General features: G+C 47.5%; 1 protein-coding gene across 9 annotated transcripts; it reads left to right on the top strand.

The window, feature by feature from the left end:
• Nucleotides 1–3,019: 3,019 nt before the first annotated feature.
• SVOPL (SVOP like) lies at nt 3,020–24,792 on the top strand. Of its 9 annotated transcripts, none has more exons than XM_059816058.1 (16): nt 3,020–3,450; nt 3,567–3,668; nt 7,589–7,680; nt 8,697–8,795; nt 9,253–9,324; nt 9,429–9,553; nt 11,014–11,077; nt 12,553–12,678; nt 14,121–14,249; nt 15,752–15,825; nt 17,371–17,573; nt 18,775–18,886; nt 19,972–20,053; nt 21,977–22,066; nt 22,455–22,568; nt 24,552–24,792. In XM_059816058.1, the coding sequence occupies exons 1-16, from the start codon at nt 3,225–3,227 to the stop codon at nt 24,561–24,563; spliced, it is 1,722 nt and encodes a 573-aa protein (XP_059672041.1). In that variant the 5' UTR covers nt 3,020–3,224; the 3' UTR covers nt 24,564–24,792. The 9 variants fall into 9 exon arrangements, with proteins under 9 accessions (XP_059672041.1, XP_059672040.1, XP_059672043.1 ...); XM_059816057.1 differs by having other exon boundaries at nt 19,977–20,053; XM_059816060.1 differs by lacking the exon at nt 22,455–22,568.
• Nucleotides 24,793–26,467: the final 1,675 nt, after the last annotated feature.

The raw sequence follows: 26,467 nt of genomic DNA on the forward strand, positions 1-26,467 counted from the left end.
GTTTGCACACGTCATCACTTACCAAAAGTGTTAGTTTTGAGCTGTGTAAACAAAACAGCGTGCCAGTTTCCACACTGGCAGCCAATTTATTTCTCTCTATTGACTTGTTTCTCACTGGAAACTTAAGATGACTCCCCCTGTGCTGTATTTTTCAAGACGGGTTGTTAAAGCAGACTGTGTAGAAATGCTAATACCTAATGAACAGAAAGAAGAGAGGAATCAAAACTGTTGAGATGAATTTGAAGTATTGATGTACTGTGATCTTTCCTAAATATTCATGAATTACTAATCTTTCAAATTGAATAGTGTTAATCATAATGAGCTGCTTTTTTTGAACCGCGGAGGATGTAAAATCCCAACACAGCACACCAATGGATTTGGAGGTGATAGTGCTCCCTTCCATAGGGTGTGACCAAGCACGCCCTATTTTCAAACCTCACACCCCTGATATCCAGCTCCACCAAAGAAACCCACCAGGGAGTGTTCCCAGCAGGACACACAGTGGAATAGTCGCCACGGGCCGTGAGTCTGCAATAGTCAGGCTTGAAAGTCATCTTCCTGCTATAGTGACTAGGGAGAAAATAAAGCCTCAGGCAAAGCAGTTGTTCCACTTTTTCCTTGTGATCTCAAGAAGTCATACTGGCATTGGGCACTGGTTATCTACAGAGCCATGAGCCTTTTTCCCTTTTAACAACAACTTGGGTTTGAAGCAGCAGCTGGAGCTGAGAAGAGGTGAGCCCAGGAGTGTGTCCATGACCCACACGTGGCCTCGTGCCACCAGTTCTTTGGGCATGGGTAACCTACGGTACAGACAAAAATCACATGGACATGAATGCAGCTGGTGTCACAGTTGCTCACTGTACTCATATCACAGAATCACAGAATCACTATCACCTTTGTTTCTTCCTTCCAGCCTGTTTTGGTTTTCCTATTCAGGAGAAAAGCTGTCTTGAAGCAAGAAAGGCCAAACTAGTTTGATGCATCACCAAATGCAGAGAAAATAATTTGCTTTATGAAACAGGGGGCGGATTTTCTGCGCAAACACATATTTTACCTTTATTGCACCCTTCTATGTGATTGCAATGTAACTGAGAAGGTGATTACCTGAAACAGAATATTCGTTCCTTTTAGAGCTTCTTGGTGTTTTGCTTTTTGTCTGAGGTTTAAATTTTAAGCAAGAAAAACAAGTTATCCTCTGAATACTGCAGTTGACAAGATGATCTGTTGTTTACTATACGGAATAGCGATTCAAACATTTGGCTTAATTTTGTATTCAGCTCTCCCTTTCTGTGTGCAACTGAGTAACTCAGCAGAGCCTGTGGCTCACAAGCCTTTGTGGTACGGGGATGGCACTTCCCCACTCCACAAGAGGACCAAGCCCACTTACAATCAAGGACCATTCAGGTGAAATATTGCTGGCAGGCAGGGTTGTTCTTATACACTTTGAGGAGAGCCCTGGCTTTCATCTGGGTTGTTTTTAAGACTTGTTTAAAAGCCCAAAAGTGTTCCATGCACCTTGTTTTTAAAAGGTTTTCCTGCAGATGAGGGGGATTTTGGAGCAGAGCAGTGACTGCCCATTCCCCTGCACGGCTGCTAAGCTGCATGGGACCATGTTTCCTAGCTGATTCTGTGAATGTGGCCACCAGATGTGGTCAGATCCAGCAGACACCACCATTACAGACTAGTAGACCTTGGTACAACACCCCTGTGTCTTTATCTGAACTTTACCCTTTGCTGGAGGAGGTGTGACTTGTAATTACCTGACTGGGAACACTTCCAAAGTCAGGACCTCAGCATTCCCCTCCAGGGCAGACTCTGGATCTGTGCCTAGGGAGGAATAGGTGCTTCTGGATCCAAAGCTCATCCCATTGCTAGGAAGGTGTTTGTTTCTGAGAGCTGGTGTCATGAGATATATTATTTTGTAGAAAATGAATATAAAAAAAGTCAGTGAATGACCATGTAGGAAGGGAAAGGAATAACAAAGTCAAGCTGGTTTCAGTCATTCACATCCATTCTCTCCTGGATATTTTGTTCCTTCTCATGAGAGCCATTGCTGTGTGTGGCCAGGCCTTCCCACCAGGATGACTTTGTTGATGTGGAGGATGAGAAAAGCCAGGTATCAAGTTCTTGTCCTGTCTCTTAGGTCCTCTGGACTGGTGATGATGAACTGGTTTTTGGACTGAGCTTTCATAAACTTCATGAGTCAACAGTTTCTCAGAGCCTGGACTCTGGCTCCTGCAGCAAACAGCACTTACCCATATGATGGCTCTCCATCATGTCCTTGGCCAGCGTGGAGACCTTTCTTCTCGCCCTCACTCTTTTGTTTCTCCTGGAGCTTTCACACCTCTAGACATTTCCATTCATGCTTGAATCTGACCAGTCTTTGCATTTCCGTGACAAATAACTAAAATACCATGAGGTGGTTAAAAAAATGTAAGACATAGTATCCCTTTGTTCAATCCCAAACACCTGGGCCTGAAAGCACATCTCTGTGGCAGAGAATTTCACTGGCATTTTGGTCATTTTTTCCCTTCTGTGCTGGGAAGCTGGAATGCCGAAACATCTGCACAGTCCTGTGATTGCATGCACGCTGTCTTGACTCTTTGCAATAAAAACATAATGGTGTGGATCTGGCAGCCTGGATCATGCATGTTGTTCAGCAGATGCCAATAACAGATGTAGCTGAATATTAGATATTATTAAGAAGATAATGTAAAATAAGGCTGTGAAATAGCATATGTTGGCTGGTAGCAAATGTCTTCCTGATGCTTGGAAGCATGAGATTCAGCATGGGAGTTACACACTTTAACAAAGCTATTGCAGCATTGCTGCCAGCTGAGTGTATGTATTTCAAAATAGAAAGATTCTGGGAACCCTTATGAGAGAGAGAGGAAAAAACATCCCAGCATGTTCCCTGGCCTTCACCAATGCCAACACACTTGAGTAGTAAAGGTTGACATATACGCTCCTGGTCAAGAGAACATTCCTATCGTAGCTCAGATTCACTGGCCAACACAACCTGCAGCACTGAGATTTGCTGCACGGTAAGGTCGGGATCACTGTGGCAATTTAAGCCACAAATGCTCCCTGAAGTTTGGTACTTGGTCAGGAAATTCGGAAGGATGAAGCAGATGAACAAGCCTCATTTTTTTCGTGGTGCTGGCACCTGAGTTGGTTTCACTTGGCCTAAGGGGGCTGGTGGCTGCAGCGCTCGGGCACTGCTCATGGCTTTGCAGGGGATGGCAAAGGTGACTCACATGGGCATTGGTGCTGCAGGACCTGTCCCCAAAACCTGTCAGCTAAAATCTTGCTGGTGTTGCAAGAGGGATGTCTCCCCAGCACCCTCCTTCCATCTCCCTGGGGTTGTCCCCACAAGAAGGGATGAGCAAGCACCATCACCCGTGGCGGGCAGCCCCTGTGGAGGACTTGAAGGTGCTGGCACCAGCACAGGTAAGCACTGGGGCAACTCGGCTGCAGCACCTACTTCTGGGGGGCGGAGGCGGGTGGAGAGGGACCCGCCTGTGCCTAGCAAGGAGGAAACCTGACTCCCGGGAGCTGGATCCCAGACCCACAGCACCGCCAACACTGTAAAAAGAAAATAACAGAAGGGAAAGAAACAATCGGAAAAGAGGAAAGGTCTGCTTCTCCGTGCCTGAGACACTGCAGAGGTAAGAAAGATTCACTCAAAAAAAAAAAAAAGGAAAAATATTTAATCAAGCCTTGGCTTAATAGTGAGGGTATCTGATCATTTGTATGTCTTGTGCAGAAGCTCTCTGACTTTACTGACAAAATTCCCAGCTGGTCTCATGTGCAGCATTGCATACTGTGTGCCCTTCGTGGCCTCACAGCCCTCCGGTGTGGGGTCACAGCATCCTTCCACTGGGTCCCAGCAAGAGTTTCACTGTGCTCTTGGTTGCTCCCTTCGGATGGAGGATCGCTACTTTCCCTGCCAGCAGTAGCTTTGTCACTGCTGTTCTTTTGGCTTGTGTAATTGGCATTTAGTATTTTCAGTGGGATTTACAAATAGCGGGAAACTTGTGACTCCCTGAAGAGGCGTGATAGGCACTAGCTACTCCATCAAGGCAAACAGGCTGCAAAGGATTGGGATGAGCAAACCATGGGTTTGGTAGGAACTGTTATGGAGTTTACTGAAGTGTTGCATCTAAATCTCTCTCTTTTGCTCATAAATGCTGGAGCAGAGCATACAGTGCCAGGGACTTACCTGAACAGTGGCTTCTTGTCTGCTTATGGATGAGTGAATTTTGCTCCAGCTGCCCCAGTACCTGGACAGAGGGGGATGCAGGTGCCTGCACAGATTTCTGGTGTTATTTGAGATGCTGGCGCAAGTATCCCAGCTGTTTGCCTGCTGCTATTTGAAAGCAGTGTGGGTCTCCCACAGGCGTTATCCACTATCCTGACGCCTCTGGGGGTGTCTTGGCTACTGTGGGGTGTCAGAAGTGCCACTGCACCCTTCTGCTTGAGCACCTGAGCCTCGTCAGGGGTCCTGCACAGCAATGCCAGGGATTGGGGTTTCCTCCCCTTTTCTGGAAGAGCTGCAGCACTTCCCAGGATGGTGGCACATGGCCCAGAGCGGGTGAGTGCCAGTGAAACACTCCAGCACCTCTCAGCAAAAATTAGCAGAGTATCTCAGCATCAGGATGGGTGGGCAAGGGCCCAGGGCTTGATCCTTGTCTTGGGCATGCCCCTGCCTGGCCTGCCAGCACCCTGGGCTGTGCCTGCCACAGGTTTTGGAGGAGAGCAGCTGTTTAACCAAACACGGGCATGATGTGGCAGCTTAGGATAGAATGTGTTTGCAGGTCCCTAATCGTAAAGGAATAGAAAACGAAAAAACATGTCCCCAGATTTTGTTATTGCAAAGCCCTTTGCGATTCAACCACACAGTAAAGCTTTACCTCTTCTCATGGGCTCTTCCAGGCACCTTGTTTGGTTGGTTTTGAGCCAGTTTCGCTGGGAAATGGTCCCTAGCTGGTGGCACTGTGTGCTGCTGGCAGCTATTGCTGCCTCCGAGGACACTGCTGAGAGACAGTTGTAAGCAATACCTGATGCGTCCTCTTGGATGCTGGACTGTAATGATCTGTAACAGCAAGGTCAGTGTATGTGACCCAACCGACTAATCTGCAGTTAGCCCTAATGACCTCCTTATAACTGTACCTCAGTATAAAGCTTTTAAGGTATCCAGTCTGGGAGTACTGTAACTCTTTGTTTTCTGTGTTCGTGCTGCCCTCTATCTCAGCTGGGACTTTGTGTCTTTCATTAGATGCTCTTGGTCATCAATTCCCTCAAGCTCTCACCCTACTGCAGCCTCACCAATCACTGCTGGGTGGCCATGAATGCTGCCTGGGCCAAGCCTGGCACCCCTGAAGGGAGGTAGTCAAAGGAGAGGGTGTCATCAAATTGAAGATGGGTTGAACCCATGCACTCGGCAGGAAAGCTTGTGGGTTAAAGCAGGCGTGTGCTTAATCCCTGCCCTGGGATAGAGTTGAGCTTTTCTGACCAGGAAAAGCGGCTGTAATCAGGCCAAGGGATCTAGTGTTGGAAGCCAAAAACACCGGAGGAGGAAGCCAGCTCTCCCCTGTCACAATCCAGAACTTGTGGCTGTGTTTCTTGCTGACCTGAGAGGGTGGGGATTAGCGTGGCGGGGGGGTGAGGCAGAGGATCAGGTTTGCAGCGGGAAGTGCTATTCTGGCAGGGTGCAGGCTGGGTGAGGAAGATTTTGGTGCTTGCTGCTGTCTGGCCGCGCCATCCCAGGGCAGCTGGGGTTAGGGGCATAGGCTGGGCCACCGTGCTCCTTGGCACAGCTGTTCTTACCCGCTGGCTCTGTGTCAGTGCATGCTCTGATGAGGCTGAGCAATTAGAGAGCGCAGCGCCTCTACTTCTCATTTGACTGGCTCCCAAGGGGTGGCAATTTCTCTCTTCAACAGGGGGAACCTGCTGCCAGTCATGTATGTCTTAGCTCTTGGAGGTGCAGCAACTTCTGGCTGCTTCTGCATTTTACTCACCCCTGGGCTGGGGAAGTCATCACATGTTCTCTTGTCTTAGTGGGTTTTCAGTCTTCCCTAAGGCGGTCCCTGGACTTCCCATAAAAACATCCAGTGAAATGCAATGACTGATCTCTGTCAGTTCAGCTCACATGTCTTGTGATGTTTCTATGTATTTTTCACAAAAAACACTCTGGGAAGGGACATGTCCTAATAGCTGCCTGAAACAAACCCATGTTTGAGCATATCTGAATGTTTCCACTCCAGCGCGGGATGCTGCTTTCTTGGCTTATTGCTCAAATGGATTTGTGACTGTTCAGAGCTTTCACAGTTAAATCCCAGCCTTGCGCAACAGTGACGGTGGACCCCAGCAGGATCTGAGATGGCCACTGCACCAAAAGAGGCAGCAAATACTATTTGTTTGGAGGAAATCCACACAGAGAGACAAGAACCCCCAAAAGGTGTGTTTGTATTGGCAGGACTAGAAATTTGGGTCCTCATTTAGCCAGGGTAGAGGGAGGGTCCCCAGTCCTGGCACTCCAGCTATCTAAAACCTCTGTAGCTGGAGCCACAAGCATCTGCTTCATACTGTTCCTCTCCCATCACAGCTACCACGCTGGTGGCTGCTACCTCCAGTGGTGGGAAGAGCTGGCTGGCTTGGTTTTTCTCAGGCCTCTGCTTTGTGTAAATATTTTATTAATTCAAGGACTCTTTAATTTTTGGATAATTATTTTTTAAAGAAAAATAAATAGTATTTCAAAAGCATTTTAAAGTGAAAAAATTGTAGAAAAGCATAAATCGAAAAGTTCTGCGTTTGCAAAAAAAAAAAAAAATTCTCCTGAAATCCTGCAGTAAGTTCTGTTCCATTTCAGAGGTAATGTTGACGGGTTTGAGATTACTTAGTTGGGAGATAAATGGCCTGACAGAAAAATTTATGCAGCTATGACTTTACCTAAATAAGAGCTTAAAAGTATACATATACTGAAAGCTTTCTGCCAGGTCTGTTTATAAAGTCATACCAGCCCTGATCTTGAGATGCTTTGTTTGCTCTTGAAATGGGGGGAGAAAGTCAGGAATAAAGGCTTAGGAGATGAAACCGAGCCCAGAGCTCCCGGCTGCGCTCATCTTGCAGGGCTTGGGGCTGGGACAGCCCCCAGCTTATACCTCCCATGCCAGGAGTGGGTCTGTACCCCAGGGGTGCAGTTGATCCGAACTGCTGAGCCCCGCGGCAATTTGGGCAGAAGAAGGGAGCAGACCATTGCCCAGACGCAGTCCCAGCCCTGGGTTTCTGAAGCACCAGGGGTAACTCGGATCAAGGCTCTAAAAGCCCCCGGGGAGCGCGGCTGTCCTTCACGCACGCCCAGCTTGCCCTCTCCCAGGGTGACTGTGGCTTCAGCAACCTGGGATGTGCCCAGCCACCAGCGTGCCCAGAGGCTGGTCAGTGGACACGCAACTGGTAGTTGTTGCCAGCCTTTTTCCTGGTGCGGTCCCACAGTAACATGAAAAATGTTCCCATTCCATAAAAAGGAGGTACAATTTGACTGCTGACGTGTTTTTTGTCTCTGTCTTTCTTTCCCTTTGGTCTTCAGGGCAGAAGACATTTACGGTGGAAGAAGCTGTGGAAACCATTGGGTTTGGGAGGTTCCACATCGCGCTTTTCCTGATCATGGGCAGCACTGGGGTAGGTGTCTGCAGCCATCTGCACTGGCCCGAAAAAACACTCATTTTCCTTATTACTGTGCAATAACAACCTTAAACACCACGGGCATATAATGCAGCCTATTTTTTTCACATGTACCTTCTCAAACAGGATTTCTGCTGTTGTCATCTTTGGCCAAAATTGATATTGGCCACAACTGATACCAGACCTATTTCAGGGCAAAGCCGAGCAGCTTGGCCCAGAGCATCCTGGCCTGGCCCCTGCCCTGGAGCACCGTCCCACCGGGCAGCACTGACAGGGCACGTTTTCAGTAGTGCCTGAGGGTTAGGCTCAGCCTCCCGATGGCATTTTTCATGCCACGCCCAGGGCACCCGAACCCTGTGTAATCTGGCATGGGAGGGCTGTGCTCTGCTCACCCTTGGCTACCTGAAAAATTTCCTAACTGCCAGGGTCTTGGGTTAATGGTGCATCTGGTCTGGGAACTGGGGCACAGGCCTGAGGCCAGGCTGGTGTAAAGGTGCGATGGGGACATATATCCATAAGGATCACTGCAGCTGGGGTGTGAAAACCTCTAGCTATATATTAACCATAGGCTCAGGTCTTAACTGAAGCCAGCTGCTGGGGCAAACAGCCAATGGAGCAATGAAGTTTTTAATCAGAAACAGTTTTAAGAGGTCATCTTTGTGTTAGATGCTTGAATTCACAGCCGGGTACCTCACCAAGCAGCTTGGTTTCCAGAGGTAGTTGAAGACCTTCTATTAAGAGAGTCTGTTCTGCAAAAAATGAGTATTTCCAGCCTTCCTAAATACACAGTGTACCTAGATACCTGCTTTCTAGCTGCACCTTTCTCCCCTCCTCTCCTTGTTTCCAAGTGCTCATGTCTTTCAGATCAGGCACAGGGCTCAGCCCGCTATGGAGGCACCATGGCTTGACATGGTGCGACTGCCATGGATGCAGGCTTGGTGGGACTGAGGGACTTTCTGCTGTGGTCTCTTTGTGGCTTCCTTTCTTGCTAATGTGCACGCTCATTTCTGAAGGTGGCCGAAGCAATGGAGATCATGCTAATAGCTGTTGTGTCCCCTCTCATCCGATGTGAGTGGCAGCTTCAAGACTGGCAGGTGGCTTTAGTGACAACGGTGAGTGACTTGTGTTCCCTTTGTGTGGGTCATCCACTCACTATGTGGGCATTGTCCAGGGCACCACCACAGGCTTTGTAAAGTACATTTCCCAGCGGACCAAATAAATTCCTAGGGCGTCCTCTCAGGGACAAGAACAGTACCACAACTGTAGAAAACCAGAAAGCAAGCTGACGTAAGCACACGTCTGCGCCCAGAGCTGTAATGCCAAAAGAAGCCCCCACTTCCATATTCTTATTTCGAAGTCCTTGCCATCCAACCCTCAGCTTTGAGGGTTGAAGCAGTGAGTGTTTACATGGAGGAAGTCAACCCCTGAAAGCCACCTCGCTCATGGCTCTGGGCGTTGCAGTTCATCCTGCTGCTTGAAAAGCATTAAATTCACCCACAGTTCAAAGAGCAGAGCTGCCCGGTGCTGCCGGGAATGGGCCCTCCACAGCTGTGTTTCAATTCCCCTTAGATGGTGTTTTTTGGCTACATGGTCTTCAGCATAGTGCTCGGGCTCCTGGCCGACAGGTATGGCCGCTGGAAGGTGAGTGAACACCAGGGGCTGCACGCCCTTTTCCCAAGCCCTACCGGAGCCATGCACCTGGCTGAGCCTGTGGTTTGATGACCTGAATTTTGCCCTTTTCGCAGATTCTGCTGCTCTCATTCCTCTGGGCAGCGTATTTCTCCCTGTTGACCTCATTTGCCCCATCCTACGTCTGGTTCGTGTTCTTGCGGGCGATGGTAGGAGGTGGCGTCTCGGGTCACGCACAAGGGTAAGGCCGTGCATCGTGGCAAGCCAGCCTTCACGGAGAGGTTAGCAGAGGCACCCCCGGACCTGGAGGGGCTGAGTTCCCAGGTTTACAGCCAGAAAGGCCCTCCAGCTCATTTTGGCTGACCCTGGCAGTGTCCCTGGTTTCCCTTGCACTGAGCCTGAGAAGCCATGGCTGCGCTGGGACCTGGCGGAGACGGCAGGGAAGGGGCCTCCACAGGGGCTGGAAGTGGAAAGGGAAGCAAATTCCCACATGCCGTAAAACAAAGTGCCATTCTGCAATTTCACCGAATCCTGGTCGATGGACATAAATTGCAGTTCCCAAGGACTCCCAACCCCAGGAATACAGCCCAGCTGGTTTACGTTAAGCCAGTGACAGAAGGATTATTAAGCACATATATTATAAAAACAATTAGACGGGTAACAGATGAGCAAAGGCTGCTTCCTCGTAAAAAAATCAGAACAATTCTGCTTAAGAAGCAAATTCTTTTTGAACTGATGTAAAACGTTGCCACTTAAATGAAACTTTTTGCCCTGTTGGGGCAGAAAGGGGGACATGGAGGGGGAGAGGAGAAATTCACAATATTAACAACCACTTCACTAGGAGCCTGGCAAAATAAATTATTTCTTTCAACTCTCTCGGGGAAACAAATGCAACATTTCAGCATCTTCCGTGGTTCCTCGAACCTCCATGCTGGCCATGCAAGAAAGCCCAAAGCTGGTCACACTGACCTAAGACCCCTTTGCTGAAGCAAAGGACAGCAGGGAGATAGGTGGTGTTGGGAGGAGAAGGCATGCACCCAGGTTGTGCATCCACTGAGCTCCAGGGGATGCCTCCTATGCAGAAGGGCCCCCATTCCCTGGCCAGAGGCTGCGTATGAGCCTAATGAGGGTGGAGGGAAATTGCACATTTTATAAAACACTTTAACAGCTGAGATAGAAGGAGCCATTGTGGGTGTCTGTCACTCTCTCTCTTTTCAGCCAAGGAAGCACAATTCACACCTGTGATCTCTTGAGATGCCAGTGCCAGGCCCTCCCCCAAGGGCTATCCAACCATTTGATAAAAAGTGGAATGGACTGTTTTCTTTATTTAATGAAAAAAATATTCACTAAAGATTGCCCACTCCTACAAACGTATTCTGCGCCTGTGCTGACACCTCAATTGCCCCACAGGACCTTCCCGTAGGTGTCCTGCTGCACAAGAACATCTGCCTGTATCCTACAGCCCTGGCCCAGAGAGGATTCATGCCATGCATCTCCTTTCTGTGTAATTTGGTGCCTGCCCAAATGGGAGGCATATAGAGCATGGGTCCCCTCTCTGGATGCTCAGTGGTAGAACAGGGATGGTCACTCTGCCTACAGGCAGCAACGTCCAGCACTAACTGAGCTGAATTGAACTGCTGCTTAATTAGGATAGAAATTCGCATTGTTGCTGTATTTCTGCATTTTTTCCCTTTTTGCTAGGCTTATCATAAAAACGGAATTTTTGCCCACCAAATACCGAGGATACATGTTGCCCTTATCTCAGGTAAGAGTGAGCACGTTACTGTTTCTTCTAGCCCCAAGTCCTGGGAGATTTGTCCTGCTGCTGTTTGGAAGCCGGGTCTCCAGCAGGTCAGCCTTTCTCCCGGACTTTTCGCACTTGTCTTGGTCCGAGTGAGTGCTTGCTGCCTCCTGCATCCCTGAGCGTGGCATCTGCATTACTAAAGTTGTACGCAGGCAGCTGCCTGCAGAAGAGAGGCAATTTCTTCTCAAATAATTGGATGCTCCAAACATTACATAGGGACTTTGAGTGATGGCTGACACCCAGACTCTCAGTTGCCCTACCGATAATGGTGCTGCCAGCTCTAATGGGGCCGGCTTTCTGGCAAGCCCTGGGGCTAGCGGCACAATGGGCCCCCTCCGGGCCTGGGCTCATCCTCTCCTCTCTTTGGACTTTTTCAATAACGAGTGATTAATGAGGTGACTCCCAGATGAGGTCCTAATCTGCGCCTCTCCCTGTCCCTGTTCAGGGGCGGCCCGGGGCTTTGCGCAGGATAGGGCTAGCATAGGTAGTCCCAAATTCAGCCTGAGACGTGCTGGGAGGATTGCGACCACTTGCTGGGCAAAGACCGCAGCAAGCATGACTGGGGTTTTTGCTTATTCCAGATTCCTGCAGTGGGCACTTGCGGCATGTGCAAATGATCTGCGGAGGCCTCATCGAGCACACAAATTCATCTGACTGTTGAACCAAAAGTGTTTATATACGGTCTTGGTGGCAGGGATAATTTGCTTTTCATTACTGCGTGTTTGATCCCAGGGCTTCATTACCAAAGTGTCATCAGAAACACAAAGGTTTATAGAAAAGAACAATCTTGTATTTCTCCCCAGAAATTTGTTATTTCTGCCCACAGATTACTCATGAACTTGCTGTGGCTTTTATGTATTTGTTTGTGCTTTCTGTTGGCTGAGGTCCCTTGGGTGGTCCCCTGGAAAGGGACGCATCTCCTCATGGCAACAAGTGAACTTCAGGGAGTAATGTACTTGCAGATCGGAGGGCTAGATACTCCATTGGTATAACTTGGCATTGAGTCTACTGGAGACGCACCAACTCCCAGCAGTGGAAATTTGGCCTGTTTTGGCCTTCAGTGCCTGTAAATCTGCTGCTTCACCGCAAAGATTTAGACAAGAGGAAAATTCATGGGCATGAGCATTAGCAGAGAAGTGACTGGAAGGACAAAAGAAGTGGCTTTAAGTACAATGGTAGCCACAGCAAGTTATCTGTTTTCATCTGGAGCTAATTAAGACTATCTTCAGCTGTCCCTCCCCAAATCCTTGTCTGTCTTTCCCTCTTTCCTTCAACTCAAGCTCAGCTTCTCAGACAGCTGTGGGATGGCTCGGTTTGAACCGCAGTGCTCCCCAGCACAGATCCCCACCTATCCATGGAACCAGACCAGAAGGGAAGAAAGTAAACAAATCATTTTCATGTGTTCATGTTTTAAGCCCTTCCTTTCCCTTTGAAAGGTGTTTTGGTTGGCAGGATCCTTGTTAATCATTGGCCTGGCATCGGTGGTGAACCCAACCATCGGCTGGCGGTGGCTGATCAGAATCGCCTCCATCCCTGGCATCCTTCTCATCCTGGTGTTCAAGGTAGGAAGAGCGGCTCTCCCTGCTCCCTGCCACACTGCAACTGACCTGGCATCTCCCCAGGCACCAAGAGGCATTGCCCTCCACCCCCTGGCAAGCCTGGGGCTGTCCCTGTGTCCTCCTTTCACCACCGCAGCTCTCTCACCCAGGGAGGTTGAGAAGGTCCTGATGGCCTGGGGGGGCTGCAGACCAGCTGCTGGGGAGATGTCACCCTGCGGGAGATGGTTTGGCTTGGCTTGGCTTGGCTTTGCTTTGCTTTGCAAAGCCTCTGGCTTTGCTGCCCTGCTGTAGCCTTCCAGCACCACAGGCTCCAGGCTGCCAGCGGTACCCAGGGACCGTGGTGATGGGCCAGGCATCGAGAGGAAGACGGGCTAGGCAGGGTATGCAAAGAATCACACGTAATATCTTCAGTCTAGTGCTGGCCACAGTGCACCCTCTTCAGTCTTTACATTTGCTAGAGTTGAGGAAAGTAGCCTCAGTAAAGTGTTCACAGAGCAAATGGGTGTCAGGGTCAACCGTGGCTTCCCCAGGTTTACTCATGCTTCAGAATTATCAGCCTCGGACGTGAGGACTGCCTTATTTGTGGGGAGTGACATGGAAAATCCCTACTTACAGTGCTTGTGGGCACTGCAGTGCTAAGCTGTGGCTGGTGCAAGCCGTGCAGATGTGAAAGGCCTTCCTGCAGCTGAGTGAATGCACAAGTCCACCTGGGGTGCTACCTGGGCAGTCGAATGCAAGGTCACTGTAAATGTCCACTCATATAACTTTGACATTTGGTTTCCCTGATTATTTTTGCTGGAAAATAATGGGTAGCAAAAGTTTTTAGTCCAGAAGAAAAGAAGTCCCAGTCAGCATACATACCTTTAAAAAAGGAGTCTTTAATTCATATTTCAGTGATACAGATGTAATTTTCTATAATTTAATAGAGCCATCATTTAATAAAAAGGTATTTTATTTTGGAAGGAGCACCAGGTGTGGGTGAGCATTGAAATGCTAGTGATGAGTGAGTTTGTTCCTAAATTTTGTCCATGTCTTCCTTTTTTTAACGGGCTTGTTGAGTCTTCCAAGACTTTTGCTTAAGTGACACGTGCCTCATTCCATTTTAGAATTTCAATTAATTAAGGGTTGTTTTTGTTAAACCTGTGTCTTTGGCTTCCACCTCTCATGAGCGCTTGCCACAGATGGCTCAGCAGCAAACCCTGGGAGCTGGACCAATAAATGGGTTTGCTGGGCAGGGTGAGCCCCCCAACATGGGGTATGGGGTGCTGGGACACGTAGGGGTGCCCCAGGGCATGGCTGGGGAGGAGGACAGGCAAAAGGCTGCTCCAGCTCAGGCAGTGCCCTGTGCTAACCTGGCTGGGGTCCTGGGCATGTCGGGAAGCTGCGAGTAGGGTTGTGTGGACAGAGAGGTGCGGAAAGGCTTTCTGACGCCGCTTTGCTTTCAGTTCATCCCGGAGTCAGCACGGTACAATGTGTCCACGGGAAACATGGCAGCTGCCCTGGCCACGCTGCGGAGGATAGCCACGATGAACGGGGCGGCGATGCCCGAGGGGGTGCTGAGGGAGCCCGTCAAGGTAAGCCGAGCCGGTGGCGCTGCCCGGCCCCTTTGTCCCGGGCAGGGCTGCTGGCATGTGGGGTTTGGGGAGGGAGCGGTACTGCTAAGCACGTCTCAGTCTGCCTCTCTCCCCCTCCTTGCCTGATTTCTTTCCAAACAACTATTGAATGTGATGATGAAGATGACATTTTTCTTTTAGAGAGACAGTAATCTTGGCCCTCAAAATGGAATTGAGTTTTCTGCTTTTTTTCACATTCTTTGTGTTCACTCAGAAAAACATCGTGCTGAGAAAAGATTTGCTTCCTTTACCACAAAAAGGGCTCCCGGCAAATCCTGTTCTTCCTTATTGCCCATCCATCCCCCAGGGGTTTCCCCTGTGCCCTGAGACCTGGGACCTGCCCCTTGAGGTCTCTCTCAGGGCTGTGGCCGGTCAGGCTGTAAGGGTCCCTGCCATGAGGCCAACCCACCGCTCCCAGAGGCTTCTCCCAGCCCCTGGCTGGGCTTGTCCACTGGGTCCCAGCACCCCAGGTCCCTGAGTGTGGAGCCATGGACCAGCAGAAGAGGATCAAAGCAGGAGAGGCCATTTCGGAGCTACCGCTCTTTGCACCTGTAAGCAGCTGAGCAGCTCAGGAGTTGATCACTACTGGACCAAAATGCCCAAAAGCACCTGTGGGTGTTGCAGGCAGGGCAAGAGAGGAGCTGGGGGCCAGGGCCCCCCCAGGCTGCCCCTTATCCCCAGTCCAGGCCCTGCTGACTGCAGGGTGGGAGGACTCATTCAGGTGGCTCCTTTGATCCCCAAGAGAGGAAGATTGGACAAAACTATTGTCCAGGGCCTCAAAATTATTACACAGCTCTTTCAAGTCCCTTTCCTGGACCTCTTTGCTGCTTATTCAATACCACAGGCACCAAGCATTGTCCTTAGCAATTCAAGCAAGATGGTGCTATTGTATTGGAATTAATTAGGATTAAAGCTTCCTTGTAGTTTAATTGAATTTATGTAATGGACCCGCATTGGCTGTGGGAAGGGTTTTTATTAGTTGTGCAGCCTCTCAGGCTTAACCAGTGATGAGGAAAATAAAAATAAAGGCAACCCAAACCATCCCTGTGAACTCGTCTGCCCTTGGTGGTGGGATGCTAGGACAGTTGCTGGCTCTTGGGGAGCAGTGGGGCAGGCAGGGCCCCCCACTGCCTGCTTGTCTCTCTGCTCACTGGCATTTCAGGCCTCCCGGCAAGATGCACATGGCCACAAATGGGGGTCCTGCGGGGGCTAAGAGTGCTCAGGGTGTTATTTTCTCCTCCCTCCCATCCTTTGCAGCACATCCTCCTGTGGGAATCCCTTGGGAAAAGGGGCTTTCCTCTCTGGAGGGCTGATGGGGTGCTGTGTTGCACCATCTGTCAGTCTGTGCCATCTGCAGCCTGGAGTGAGGGCGGGGGGCCTGGGGTGCCAGCTGCTGCCACAGAACACTCTCCCCTGTATAAAAGACACCTTTTTAAAAGCTATTTCTATCGAATGATTTTCAGGAAAGGAGAGGAAGATTCAAGGACCTCATCCACCCCAAATACCTCAGAACCACTTTGCAGATATGGATCATATGGTAAAAAAAAACCTTTTTTTTTTTTCTCTTTCTTATCAGTTCATTCTCTCAGTTGAATGTGTGAAAGGAGCAGAAGTCTTCCCTTGACTCTGCTATTACAAGGCACCACTTCTGCCTCAGGAGGTGGCTGCAGATCCTTGGCAGCTGGAGGGGGAGTTTGTGGGCATGGGTCACCGCAGGCTTGTCCTGATCTCAGACCATGCCTTAGACACCCTATGTTGGTTGGTGTTAACATAGGCAGAAAAAGGCTGGACATCCAGGACGGTGCCATGAGACCTTCCTCAGGACAGTGCGGTTCAGGGGAGGTGGGGTGGGAGCCAGGCGAGAGCTGCAGCAGAGAGCCCGCGCCTGCCCGCAGTGTGCACCAGCGATGTGCCCGCAGGTCCACTTCCTTTCTTCGTGTAAACTTGTTCTTCCCGAGAGGAGGAGAAGAAATACACCACCTTTGCAGGCCAGCCGATGTATCAGTGAAACAGGGCTCTAACAGAAACTCATTAAATGTTACCAGTGCCACTGGCCAGCAAAAAATTAAGATTGAAGAGAGACAGGTTTCATATGCAATGTTCCCGGTAGCTGTATGCAAGGGTAATATATGTTTCATTGACTTTGCTGTCTGGAATGGAAATGTATAAATAATGGGTCCGTGGGAACCCATTGACCCAAAATATTGCTAAGTCAGGCCTTGAATTTTTTATGTTTTTTTCCCCTCAACTTGTATGAGTGTTATGAAATACCGTTCTTTTGTTTTTTTAATCCTCCTTTCTCTCCTAATTCCCCCAGGAGTCGCTGGCGTGTTCTCGGGTTTCACATTCCCATCCACCATGCCCCGAGCATCCCCCACATCTCCAGGCAGCTCATTTCCTAGCCCAGATTCTGCTGCCCATTTCTGAAACTGCCAGAGGGGATAAAAAAGTGAAAATTACTTCTTGGCCTGCTTATGATTAGGTGTATGCTGAATTACTTAATAATGATACAGCCAGGCTGCTACCACCAATGCTGTGTTCTTGACAGCCAGCCAGGGTGCGATGTGAGCCTCTCCACCAGTTAATGAAAACTCCTTTTGAAAATCCCTAGGCAGAAAGGATAAGGACTTAAAAAAAAAACCTGGACAGTTGCTTCATGTGAGTTGCAAGCATCGGGGCCTGATGTTGAGACTCCCTGGTCCCCCAGGAAGGGGTGGTTTGGAAATGTCTCCGCTTACAGCCCTGCGTGAGGAAAGGGACAGAAGGGGGATGCTCTCCCCAGCGTGACCACAGCAGGTCACCTGCTGCAGAGCAAGAAACAGCACTAAGGGGCAAGCAAAAAGATGAGCTGGGGTGGGGTCCTCCAAGGAAGAAAGGTGCATGGACACAGGTGGTGGTGGGGTGACCGGTGACCCGGTGGGTGCCGGAGTCACTGCTGGGCTCAGGCTACGGGGATCCATTGCGCAGCGTGGCAGAGCTGGTGCACTCAGCTGGGGTCCCAGGGCACCCAAAACCTGCTGCATTTCAGGTTCCTCACCTTCCCTGTTGTTGCCACCACTCACTGCAGCATTTCCCCCCACAGGCTTGGCATAGCTTTCGCGTATTACGGCGTCATCTTGGCCAGCTCTGAGTTACTGGAGCGGGACCTTGTCTGTGGCTCTGCGGCACTACTGGTGCAGGACCCTGGCGATGACTCCGAGGAGAGCCGCAGCCCCTGCCACTGCCGCTTGTTTGGGCCTGCTGCCTACCAGACCATGATCATCAGCACAGTCGGAGAGATCGCACGTAACCTCTTCTCCCCTCCCTGCCCTGCCAGTCCCTTCTTACAGCCAGCCAATGCTCTCTGCAAAGCTTTTAACTGTGCATGCATGCATGTGATGCGCCAGGGGTCAAAATGTCCTCAGCATTGCCAGCAACTGCCAGGCACAGGCTCTTCAAATGAAAGTCTGGGACGCAGGCCATGAGCTGGTGGCAAGGGAGGGCATTGCTCCCCCGGTGAATAATTCAGCTTCTGGTGACAGCACGGGTCCTTCCAACAGCAGAGCTAAAGACCTTTGCAGTTAGTACGTACCGATAGCCTTGGTTAAACTCCAGGGGAAATTGCTCCTAACTTACCAGAACCAAGCCTGGCTTCCCAAATTCCCAGACATGTAGTTTTTGGAAAGTCATAAATACGCAAGGATTGCAGATAGTCAGATTGATGTAATTGAATGCACCACACAAGTGCTCTACTTTCCAGGAGATGGTGGCCTCAGCAGCAGGTCCTGTGCTGAGCACTACAGTAAAGGACAACTAAGCGACCGAGGGAAGCTGCAGCAAACCAAAATGCTTCCTGGTGCAGCCTGCCGGGGAGCGCTGGGCGATGGCAGGACAGCCCAAAGGCACCCACGTGGCACCCTTGAGAGAACCTGGCACTGTGTGTGGGTCTAGTATTGCCACACTCCTGGGAGGTAAACGTTTTCCCTGGTCCATGTCTCAGCAAGTGAGCTGCAAAGCAACGGGTGTTGGATCCTGCAGGTGCAGCTGGGCTGGAACCAGTCCAGGGATGCACTCAGGTGCCGGCTTGGCTCCCAGCTCCTGGGGAGACTCTACGGGGCACAGTCTGGGCCCCAGTATGTGCGGCTGGGCTGGGGCCAGAGGGAGCAATACCACCCAGGCCTGTGGTGCTCACCCAGCGGGTGCCTTCCTTGCCTGTGCTACACATGGCTCAGGACCAGCGCTGGTGTCCTGCCATAGTACAGCACGGCAATTTCAGAGAAGGACAGGCTCCATACTCTGAGAGGAAGGACAAACAAAACAGAGGGGGCAAATTACAGGGTTTAGGTACAGGAAGGGAATTACAGGGTTTGTGCATTTTGCAGAGCATTTGGTAGGCGCTGGGGATGCAGAGAGGTATTTTTGAGGCACGCTGCATAAAGTCTATGAAGACAGACAATCGTTACAGTTAGGTCATCTAACATTTTATGGTTTTCCTTTTTGTCTCCAGTAAATCCTTTGAACATTCTTGTCATCAATTTCCTCGGAAGACGCCTGAGCCTGTGTATCACCATGGGATGTACGGCACTATTCTTTCTTCTCCTTAATATCTGCACCTCAAGGTAGTATCGCTCAGCATGCTGGTGGTGTTGAGGGGGTGCAATGCTGTGGGCAGAGGGCAGTTCCTGTGGCATTCTCAGGTCACCAGTCAGTCAGGCCAGTAATTCTTGTACACCGGAAAAAAACCCTCTGGCTGGTTCTCTGCACTTCCCGGGAAAGCTGTGGCACCAGATGCTGTGTATAGGGGTATGGGGGTGTGCAGAGGGATTCGCTGGTATTACTGTGCCCATATGGCTCCCCCTAAACACACAACTAGCTGCTTTCTAGTGCAGTCTGGAATATTAAAAATTATGTGAACGTCCACCAGAAAGAAGTCATATTTTTCTTTCAGTCTCTTTTTTCCCCCTTTTGTTTTTGGCGATGCTGCATATAGCTCCTCTAACTTGTAGAGTCGGGAACTTCAAAAGGAGCTCAAGGCATCAAGGGAAAGCCCGCCATGAGTACTGTAATTATCAGGTTGATTTGTGAGAATGTGCAAGAAAGACCCCTCTCAAGCAGGCAGAGCTTAACAGTTACTGAAAATCAAGATGGTTTCAAGCTGAAGTTTCCTCTAAACTCTCCGGTAGCCTGACGGCTGCTGCCTGCCCCGTGGGCCACTGGCCCTGGAGGCTGGCTGAAGTACTTGGGAGCTGGAGTGGGAGGCTGCAAATAGTCATTAAGCTAAAGAAGCCCCTGTCAGGATGCTTACAAAGGCATTGGCTTCTGTGCTGCTATTGTTATTTTCAGTTTTCCCTGAAACTGAGCCTGGCCATCATATTTGCTTGCAATAGTTTTACAGAGGAACCAAAAGCAAGGGCTGCGCTAGAAAACTTGACCGTAATGCTGAAGGCACCAGCTGAGCTACTATGATCCCATGCAGAATATTCCCTCCACCCTCTAACACTGGCCTAAAGGAAACCTAGCATGCAATAGCCCATTGACAAACATGCCTGAAGAAAGATTATACTTGTCAGCAATCAACTTTTCCTTATACTTCCCCTTACATTAAGCTGCTAAAAGCCTTAGCACAGTGCATATATTAGATTGCATCTCTGCTGGTCACCATTCAGTGATACTAACTCATTGTTCCACATGGCTTTCTCTCTAGCACAGGCATGATTGGGTTTCTCTTCATGCTGCGTGCCTTGGTTTCAGCAAACTTCAACACCATCTACATTTACACAGCAGAGGTGGGTCCTCCTGAAAGTACTTTAAGTTGCTCTGGGGCATGAAAGTCCATTTGCCTGTACACAGGAATGCTGTCATATTTATTGACTAGTTAGAGGCACTTTTCTTGAACTAGGTATCTCTGGCTTCCTGGTCACACTGTTTTCATATGCAAAATCAGAAAAGGAATCAGAAAACTAGTTGGAGGTGACAAGAGCCAGGTGGAAGAGGACTGCCCTACTGAGCCACCTACTACTAGTAGGTCACCCGCTACAAAATGTTATTTTTGAGGATGTTGTGTACCACCATCTTCCAAAACCTACAGTCTTTCCTCTCCCCAACCGCGGCAAAGTTAGAAAATAGGCTACCACTGAAAGGAACCTTTTCCAGTGCTTAAGGGACTGATGTAGTAGTTTGAGGTAGTATATGAGGTTATAGATACGATTTTTTTCACTTAATGGAAATGGCTGTGTTCTGTCTGCAAATAGTTTTAATCCTTCAGGGAGCTTGTCCTTCATACAACTTTGGAGCCATGAGTTCTGTGGGTTAAGTATGCATTGTTGGCCCCCAGGCTTGAATAAATACCAGTGTTTTAATAGTCCTGTATTGGATGCTCTTGATGTAAAGAAAGACTGTTGCTACAATGGCCATATTGACACGTGGAAACAAACTTCACAAGTCACAAAGAGTTATAAAGCAGGCACGTTTATTGCGGCGCTGGGTGCAAGGGGATTTCTCCTCAAAGCTTGCACACCGGGTTAAAATCATGACAGGTATTTAAAACAGTTAACAAAGTTAGTTACGCCTACCGGTTCCACCCCTTAATAACTATCGGTTAATACTTTTCTTACTTCATCTTAAAGTTACAGTTCTCTTTTAATTCACCACGCATGCTCAGAGAGTAGGGGGCTTAATTGGGTTGGGGCTTTTCTAGCTAGGAGGTGTGTTTCTTAGTATTAAAATGAGTTTATAATGAGACAAGTTAACTCTAGGGCACTATTTTGGCAGTCTATTCTATTTTTCTATGATTCGTCCTTGTGCTAATCATTATTGCTAGTTAGCAGAGAGTCAGTGGAGACAGTCTTTATCTCTAATATGTCTAAGTGCCAGGCGCAGTTGTTATGAAGTATCTTCTTTACATTCTTCTTTCTTACTCTTAACCCTTGTTTTTCAAGATGCCCTGTAACAATATCATAAACCAATACTACTCACAATTTAATCAATGATCAAAACCAAACTTGGAAATCCCCTTTATGGCCACGTGCCTGGACTCTTCTTGAATTACTTTACCTCCATTGGCTTGGCCCAGTAAAGTATTTAAACAAAGGTTTCCATGAGTATACTTGCTAAAATCTATTTATATTAATTAAAGTTAAGCAAAATACATGCTTAAGTGTTTTATTGGCACAGGTGTTTGTTTGGGAGATGTGAAAAAGAAAATAGACAAAGCACATTCTTCTAAGCCTGGAGTTTTCTTATTGGGATCTGTTTTTCGTTTTCCTCCTTCTAAACAGAAGTGCTGTTGATACAAATAAATAGGCAGTCATGAAGGCTGCAGACAATATCCTTTCTTCCTGCTTTCCAGATACAGGGCCTGGCAATATAAATTGAATTCTTCCTTTAGCACCCAGCCTATCCTCTGTGACTTTGATGTGAGCTGCCCAGCACAGCTGGGAGAAAGGTGGTGGTAAGCAAACAGCAGGGGAATCACACCCAGCTTTGATTGACTTGCCCTAAAACTTTACTTGGGACAAAAAATGGCAGATTTGAAATGGCACAAAAGAGACCCAAAGGAGCCTTTATTTGTTTTCATATCTTATCCCACTAGCTGCCCTTGATAATGTAATGGGTCTCTCTGAAGAAAAGTAAAAAAAAAAAAGGAAAAATAAGGACACATATCACAGATTGTTGTTGCACTAATCCGATTTCTTTCTGGCCTGTTTCAGGTTTATCCCACCACAATGCGAGCCCTGGGGATGGGAACAAGTGGCTCATTGTGCCGTGTTGGAGCTATGGTGGCCCCATTTATATCACAAGTAAGAGCACACTTGATAATGTTGGTAAACATTGTGCCAATCATTGCTATCAAATTTACAGAGATGCCTCTGAAGTTCACAAAAGAAAAAAAAAAAAAGAGATTTATTCAATTCCCCTCCAACTCATTAGTTCTTTCTCTGGTGTTTATACAGAGTACTTATGTTGTCTTTGCCAGGTGCAGATCTGCAAAAACCTCTTCCCAGAGCTCAGCTTGCTAGTATTTGTTACTTTCTGAAAGCTCTTAGATTCACAAGACATTGTTTTTCTGTTGTCGAGTCTCTCAGGTGTTTGTGACCCTTTGTCCACTCTTTAATTCCTAATTAACTAGCTAACTGCCAGCCCCCCCATACCACTAAGCTGATGTTTGAACTGTTCATTTACCTCCAGGTTCTTATAAGTGCTTCTTTCATTGGGGCCCTGTGTCTTTTCTCGTCTGTGTGTGTTGTGTGTGCAATCTCTGCATTCACGCTGCCCATCGAGACCAAGGGCAGGGCACTGCAGGTTTGTATTACCACTCCAGGAGCTCCTGTGTATCTAAATACCATTTAGACACTAGTACATTACTATTCAGCCAGAATCCAAACCAAAGTCTCCTGAGGGTTCGTAAGCCAAAATAAGGCCTGGCAGGCAACCACAGGAACATGCTGTTGCAGCGTCTTAAAGCACTGTCACCCCAGTTGCCTAAAGCTCGTTTCTCATAAAAGAACAAACCAGAAGTCCTGCCCTAACCCCAGCTCTCTCATGCCAGCGTGTTAGCTTCAGCTAGCGAAGCCCCACTTTGCTAGAACCTCCAGTCCTGACTTGAAGCTGCTGCTTCACCAGCACACATTCTGTTCTGCCTGTGCTGTAGGGAGAGAGGACAGCAGATACAAGTAATACCTTAAACTACTAAAGCCATTTCTTCATCAAATTCAAGTCAAAAGCCCCAGCTCTACCAGCCTGTTAGCTAAGCCCTTGTGGCTAGTGTTTCCTAAAAAGCAATCAATCGCCAAAACACTAAGTACAAAGATTAAGGGGGAAAGTTTAAATTCAGAGAGCCTCCTATGCACAAGTCACACTAGTTTAATTACAGGAGGTGGCGAGCAGTTCTGTGATTCATCAATTCAGCTATACCAGCATGGAAATGTTCACTTCATGCATACAGCATGCCCACATCACACTGCCTGTTATTCTGCAGTCTTACCAATATAAACCAGAAGACCATGGGCTAAATAATCCACATTCTTTAGCAGCCTAGAGCAAGACAGACGTTTGATCAAGCTGTTTTATGTGGGCTTCAGAACCAGACTTTAAAAAAAACATATATACAAACACACGTTACATATATACCCACACACACACACGCAGGCACGCTTAACACACTTATCTTCATTGGGTCACATCTTCTAAGGTTTTCCCAAGGTGCATGGGGCAGTTAAGCTTACGGTTTTCAGAAAAGCAACATATTAATCATTGCCTGCTTTATTAAATGCTTGTATTCTTTTAGAAATGCTTGTCTTTTATGTTTTTATGCCATTTAAAATATCTATATGCTATTCTGTAAAAGACTGGTGAAAAAAAAAATAACCGAAGTTTAAGTAAGGAAGTGGACAAAGCAACTTATTCTTCCCTTGTGGGTGAAATTCAACCCCATGCACAGAGGCCAGAGAGACACTTAGGCCTTCAAATGGTTGGATTTACTAAGCAAAACACTTCATTAAAACTGCTTTAGACCTAAAAGGAAAGCTTTGATTCAGCTACAGTTGGATTAACTTTGGCTAACAGCGGTCGAGATAAATGGGAGTCTAATGATTCCTTAATGGGATTTCCCCCCCCCCCCCCCCCCCCCCCCCTTTTCCTGGGGCCTTAACTCAATAGCATTATTATCCTCCTTGCTACAAATCAGAGTTATAAGCTCCAGCTGCTGGCCTTTAAATGCATAGGTCAAAAAGACAGAAAATAAAAAATCTGCAGAACTATTTGTGCCCTCAGAAAAGCCACTGTTAAATCTTAAATTCAACTCGCTGACTCTTACCTCGTGGTCATTTCAGAGATTACATTTGTGTACGTAGTGATTCAGGGATTGCTGAATCATGGCCGTTGAACGTATTGTCTGAGGGCCTCACACAGTAAAGTCATCCAATCCATACAAGAAGTTAAATACATGATGTAAAAGCTCTTTTAACATGGCAATATTTAGTCCTAAGGCTCCGGGCAAGAGATGTGCTCCTTAAAGCTAGGTCTAAATGAACCAACCAAATAAAAAATATGTACGTAACATTTTGTGAAATCTAGATGACGACATTTAAAAAGTGTATCTACTCTTGTTTCAGTTTATTAAGACAGCATCAGTCCACTCTCAAAGCAGTCATAGGGATTGCCTATCACAGATGAGACCTTTTGGACATATCCAAATGCATATTATTTTCCCCTGTATCCATTTCTGTTGGTTTTCACGTGCATTTTATTAATTTTATGTTTTGTTTTTTTCTTTCCCCCATTTAGCAAGTAAAATGAAAGCGAGTGTTTGATGTTGGATTGGGTAGGAAAGACAAATAAACCTTTGGAATCTGTCATTTCCTGTGAGCTGCATTTGATGCTGATTGCTTCTCCATACCATTTCCATTATTAAAAATTGCAGCTGAACAGTGTAAGAGCTATGATTTTTATAGATAAATGGCAAATTTCTCAAGGACATTCCCTTTCTTATGATTCAATAAATAGATGCTTTCTACCTGTCCCATGAAGTGAGATGAAGACTCTTTACTACTAGTGCTATTAGTAGTGACATTGCACGCACACACAAACAAAAAAGCCACCATTCAGTGGATTGAGGCAAAGGGGGTAAAACACACAAAGTAGATACCGTCTTTGCCACAGCAACTTGAAAGAATATAGTAATTTCCTTTAAAAACACAATAGCATTCCCCAACTATTTGTCCATATATCATCTGCATCGAAGTAGTTAAATTTAACTTCTCAAACCTCATTGCAGTGAGAATTTCTGAAGATTCTTAGGGTGATGTTGAAGACCACAAAATGAAAGTTGAGTCAGATTTTTCCAGTGGATTATTTAAACAGAGACATTTTCAAACAGTGTAGAGCAGATAGATAAGTAACTGGACTGCACAAATACATCTACACTCCTCTCCCCAGTAATTTCCATTGGGAGAACAACTTGAGTGTGAAGCTGTAGAGGTGTCTCATTTCATCTCTGAATGCACTGCCTCCTAATAAATCTGTACTTCCAACTTACGGTCCAGAGGAACACACAGCACCTTCCCCTGGAAGCACTGTTAAAATTAGTGACATTGCTAGATCTTTAAGACTTCCAATGTTGCAATGGCCCTCTTATTTCTTTCATCTGCGCTACTGCAGTGTGCACGGATCACACCTGTTTTGTCAGCATGGTCTCCCTCACTGTCCTGTTCTGCTCCTTCACCTCACTTCCTTTTTTTCTGGTGTGCTGGGATGGTAAAAATCCTGCTACAAGCAACTCTCTTCAGGTAATTTAAAAAAAAGAAAAAAAAAAGAAAAATAAATGATTACTCTGGACAGCTTAAAAACCAACCAAATCATCATGGCATTTCAAAAGCTATGTCAAAGGCCTGCTGCAATCTTTTGAAGTGTCCACTACACTTACTTAAGTAAGTGTGCAGTCCTGCCCTATGACAAAGGCAAGTTTCTCATCTGGTGAGAAACAAAAAAAAGGGCCTTTTTCTGATTGCATATGTACACAGCAGGGAGGCACAAGCAGCCCTTGTATCTAGTCTCTTCAATGATCTATCCACAGCACCACATCAGTGCTACATAGCAAGTCAAAAGTAGGCTTGTATACACTTGGATGTCTTCACAATCCCATCTGCAAAATTCTGGCACAATCAGAGCTCAATTAATCTAAAAGAATGCCTGCTCTCCTGAAAACTCAGTTTTCATTTAAGATGACATAAATGAAGAGTATAAACCAATAGCTGGAGCAACTGCAGACAAGTATTCTCTAACTCTGCAATCTTAAAGGGCAGAAGCAACCATCTATATTGTTGTCAGTGCTTCTGGAAACTGGACAGAACAAAGAAAGGTAATTTTCCTCACCTTCTGGTGATTAACAGGGACAGATGAAGGGTTGAAGAGCAATATCCATCTTTTTTCTCTGCCTCTTCAAACTTGTGTACTTCCAAGTGAAAAATGTTGCTGGTTGCATTCTGACAACAACCTATTTTGAAATTTGGAAAAACAAAAAGAGCTTGCGGACAGAAAGGATGCTATTTTTTCCCTCTTTAAACATACACAAAGACTGACTGATAGCTGCAAGCAAACATTTTTCCCTTCGAGACTTTGCCATCAACTCCATTAAACAGACGTACATCAAACTTGACATGTTAAACAAAATAGTACAGGACTACCATTGTTTGTTGCTGGGG

Source organism: Gavia stellata, chromosome 4 (genome assembly GCF_030936135.1).
Source record: "Gavia stellata isolate bGavSte3 chromosome 4, bGavSte3.hap2, whole genome shotgun sequence".
In the NCBI taxonomy this organism is placed as follows: Eukaryota; Metazoa; Chordata; class Aves; order Gaviiformes; family Gaviidae; genus Gavia; species Gavia stellata.

What these genes read in the sequence shown, in the direction of transcription:
- SVOPL (XM_059816054.1), top strand. Translation starts at nt 3,225, where the DNA reads ATGGCTTTGCAGGGGATGGCAAAGGTGACTCACATGGGCATTGGTGCT. An exon ending in TGATCATGGGCAGCACTGGG is followed by an intron (nt 7,681 to 8,696) that starts GTAGGTGTCTGC and finishes TCATTTCTGAAG; the next exon opens with GTGGCCGAAGCAATGGAGAT. An exon ending in TCTACATTTACACAGCAGAG is followed by an intron (nt 20,054 to 21,976) that starts GTGGGTCCTCCT and finishes GGCCTGTTTCAG; the next exon opens with GTTTATCCCACCACAATGCG.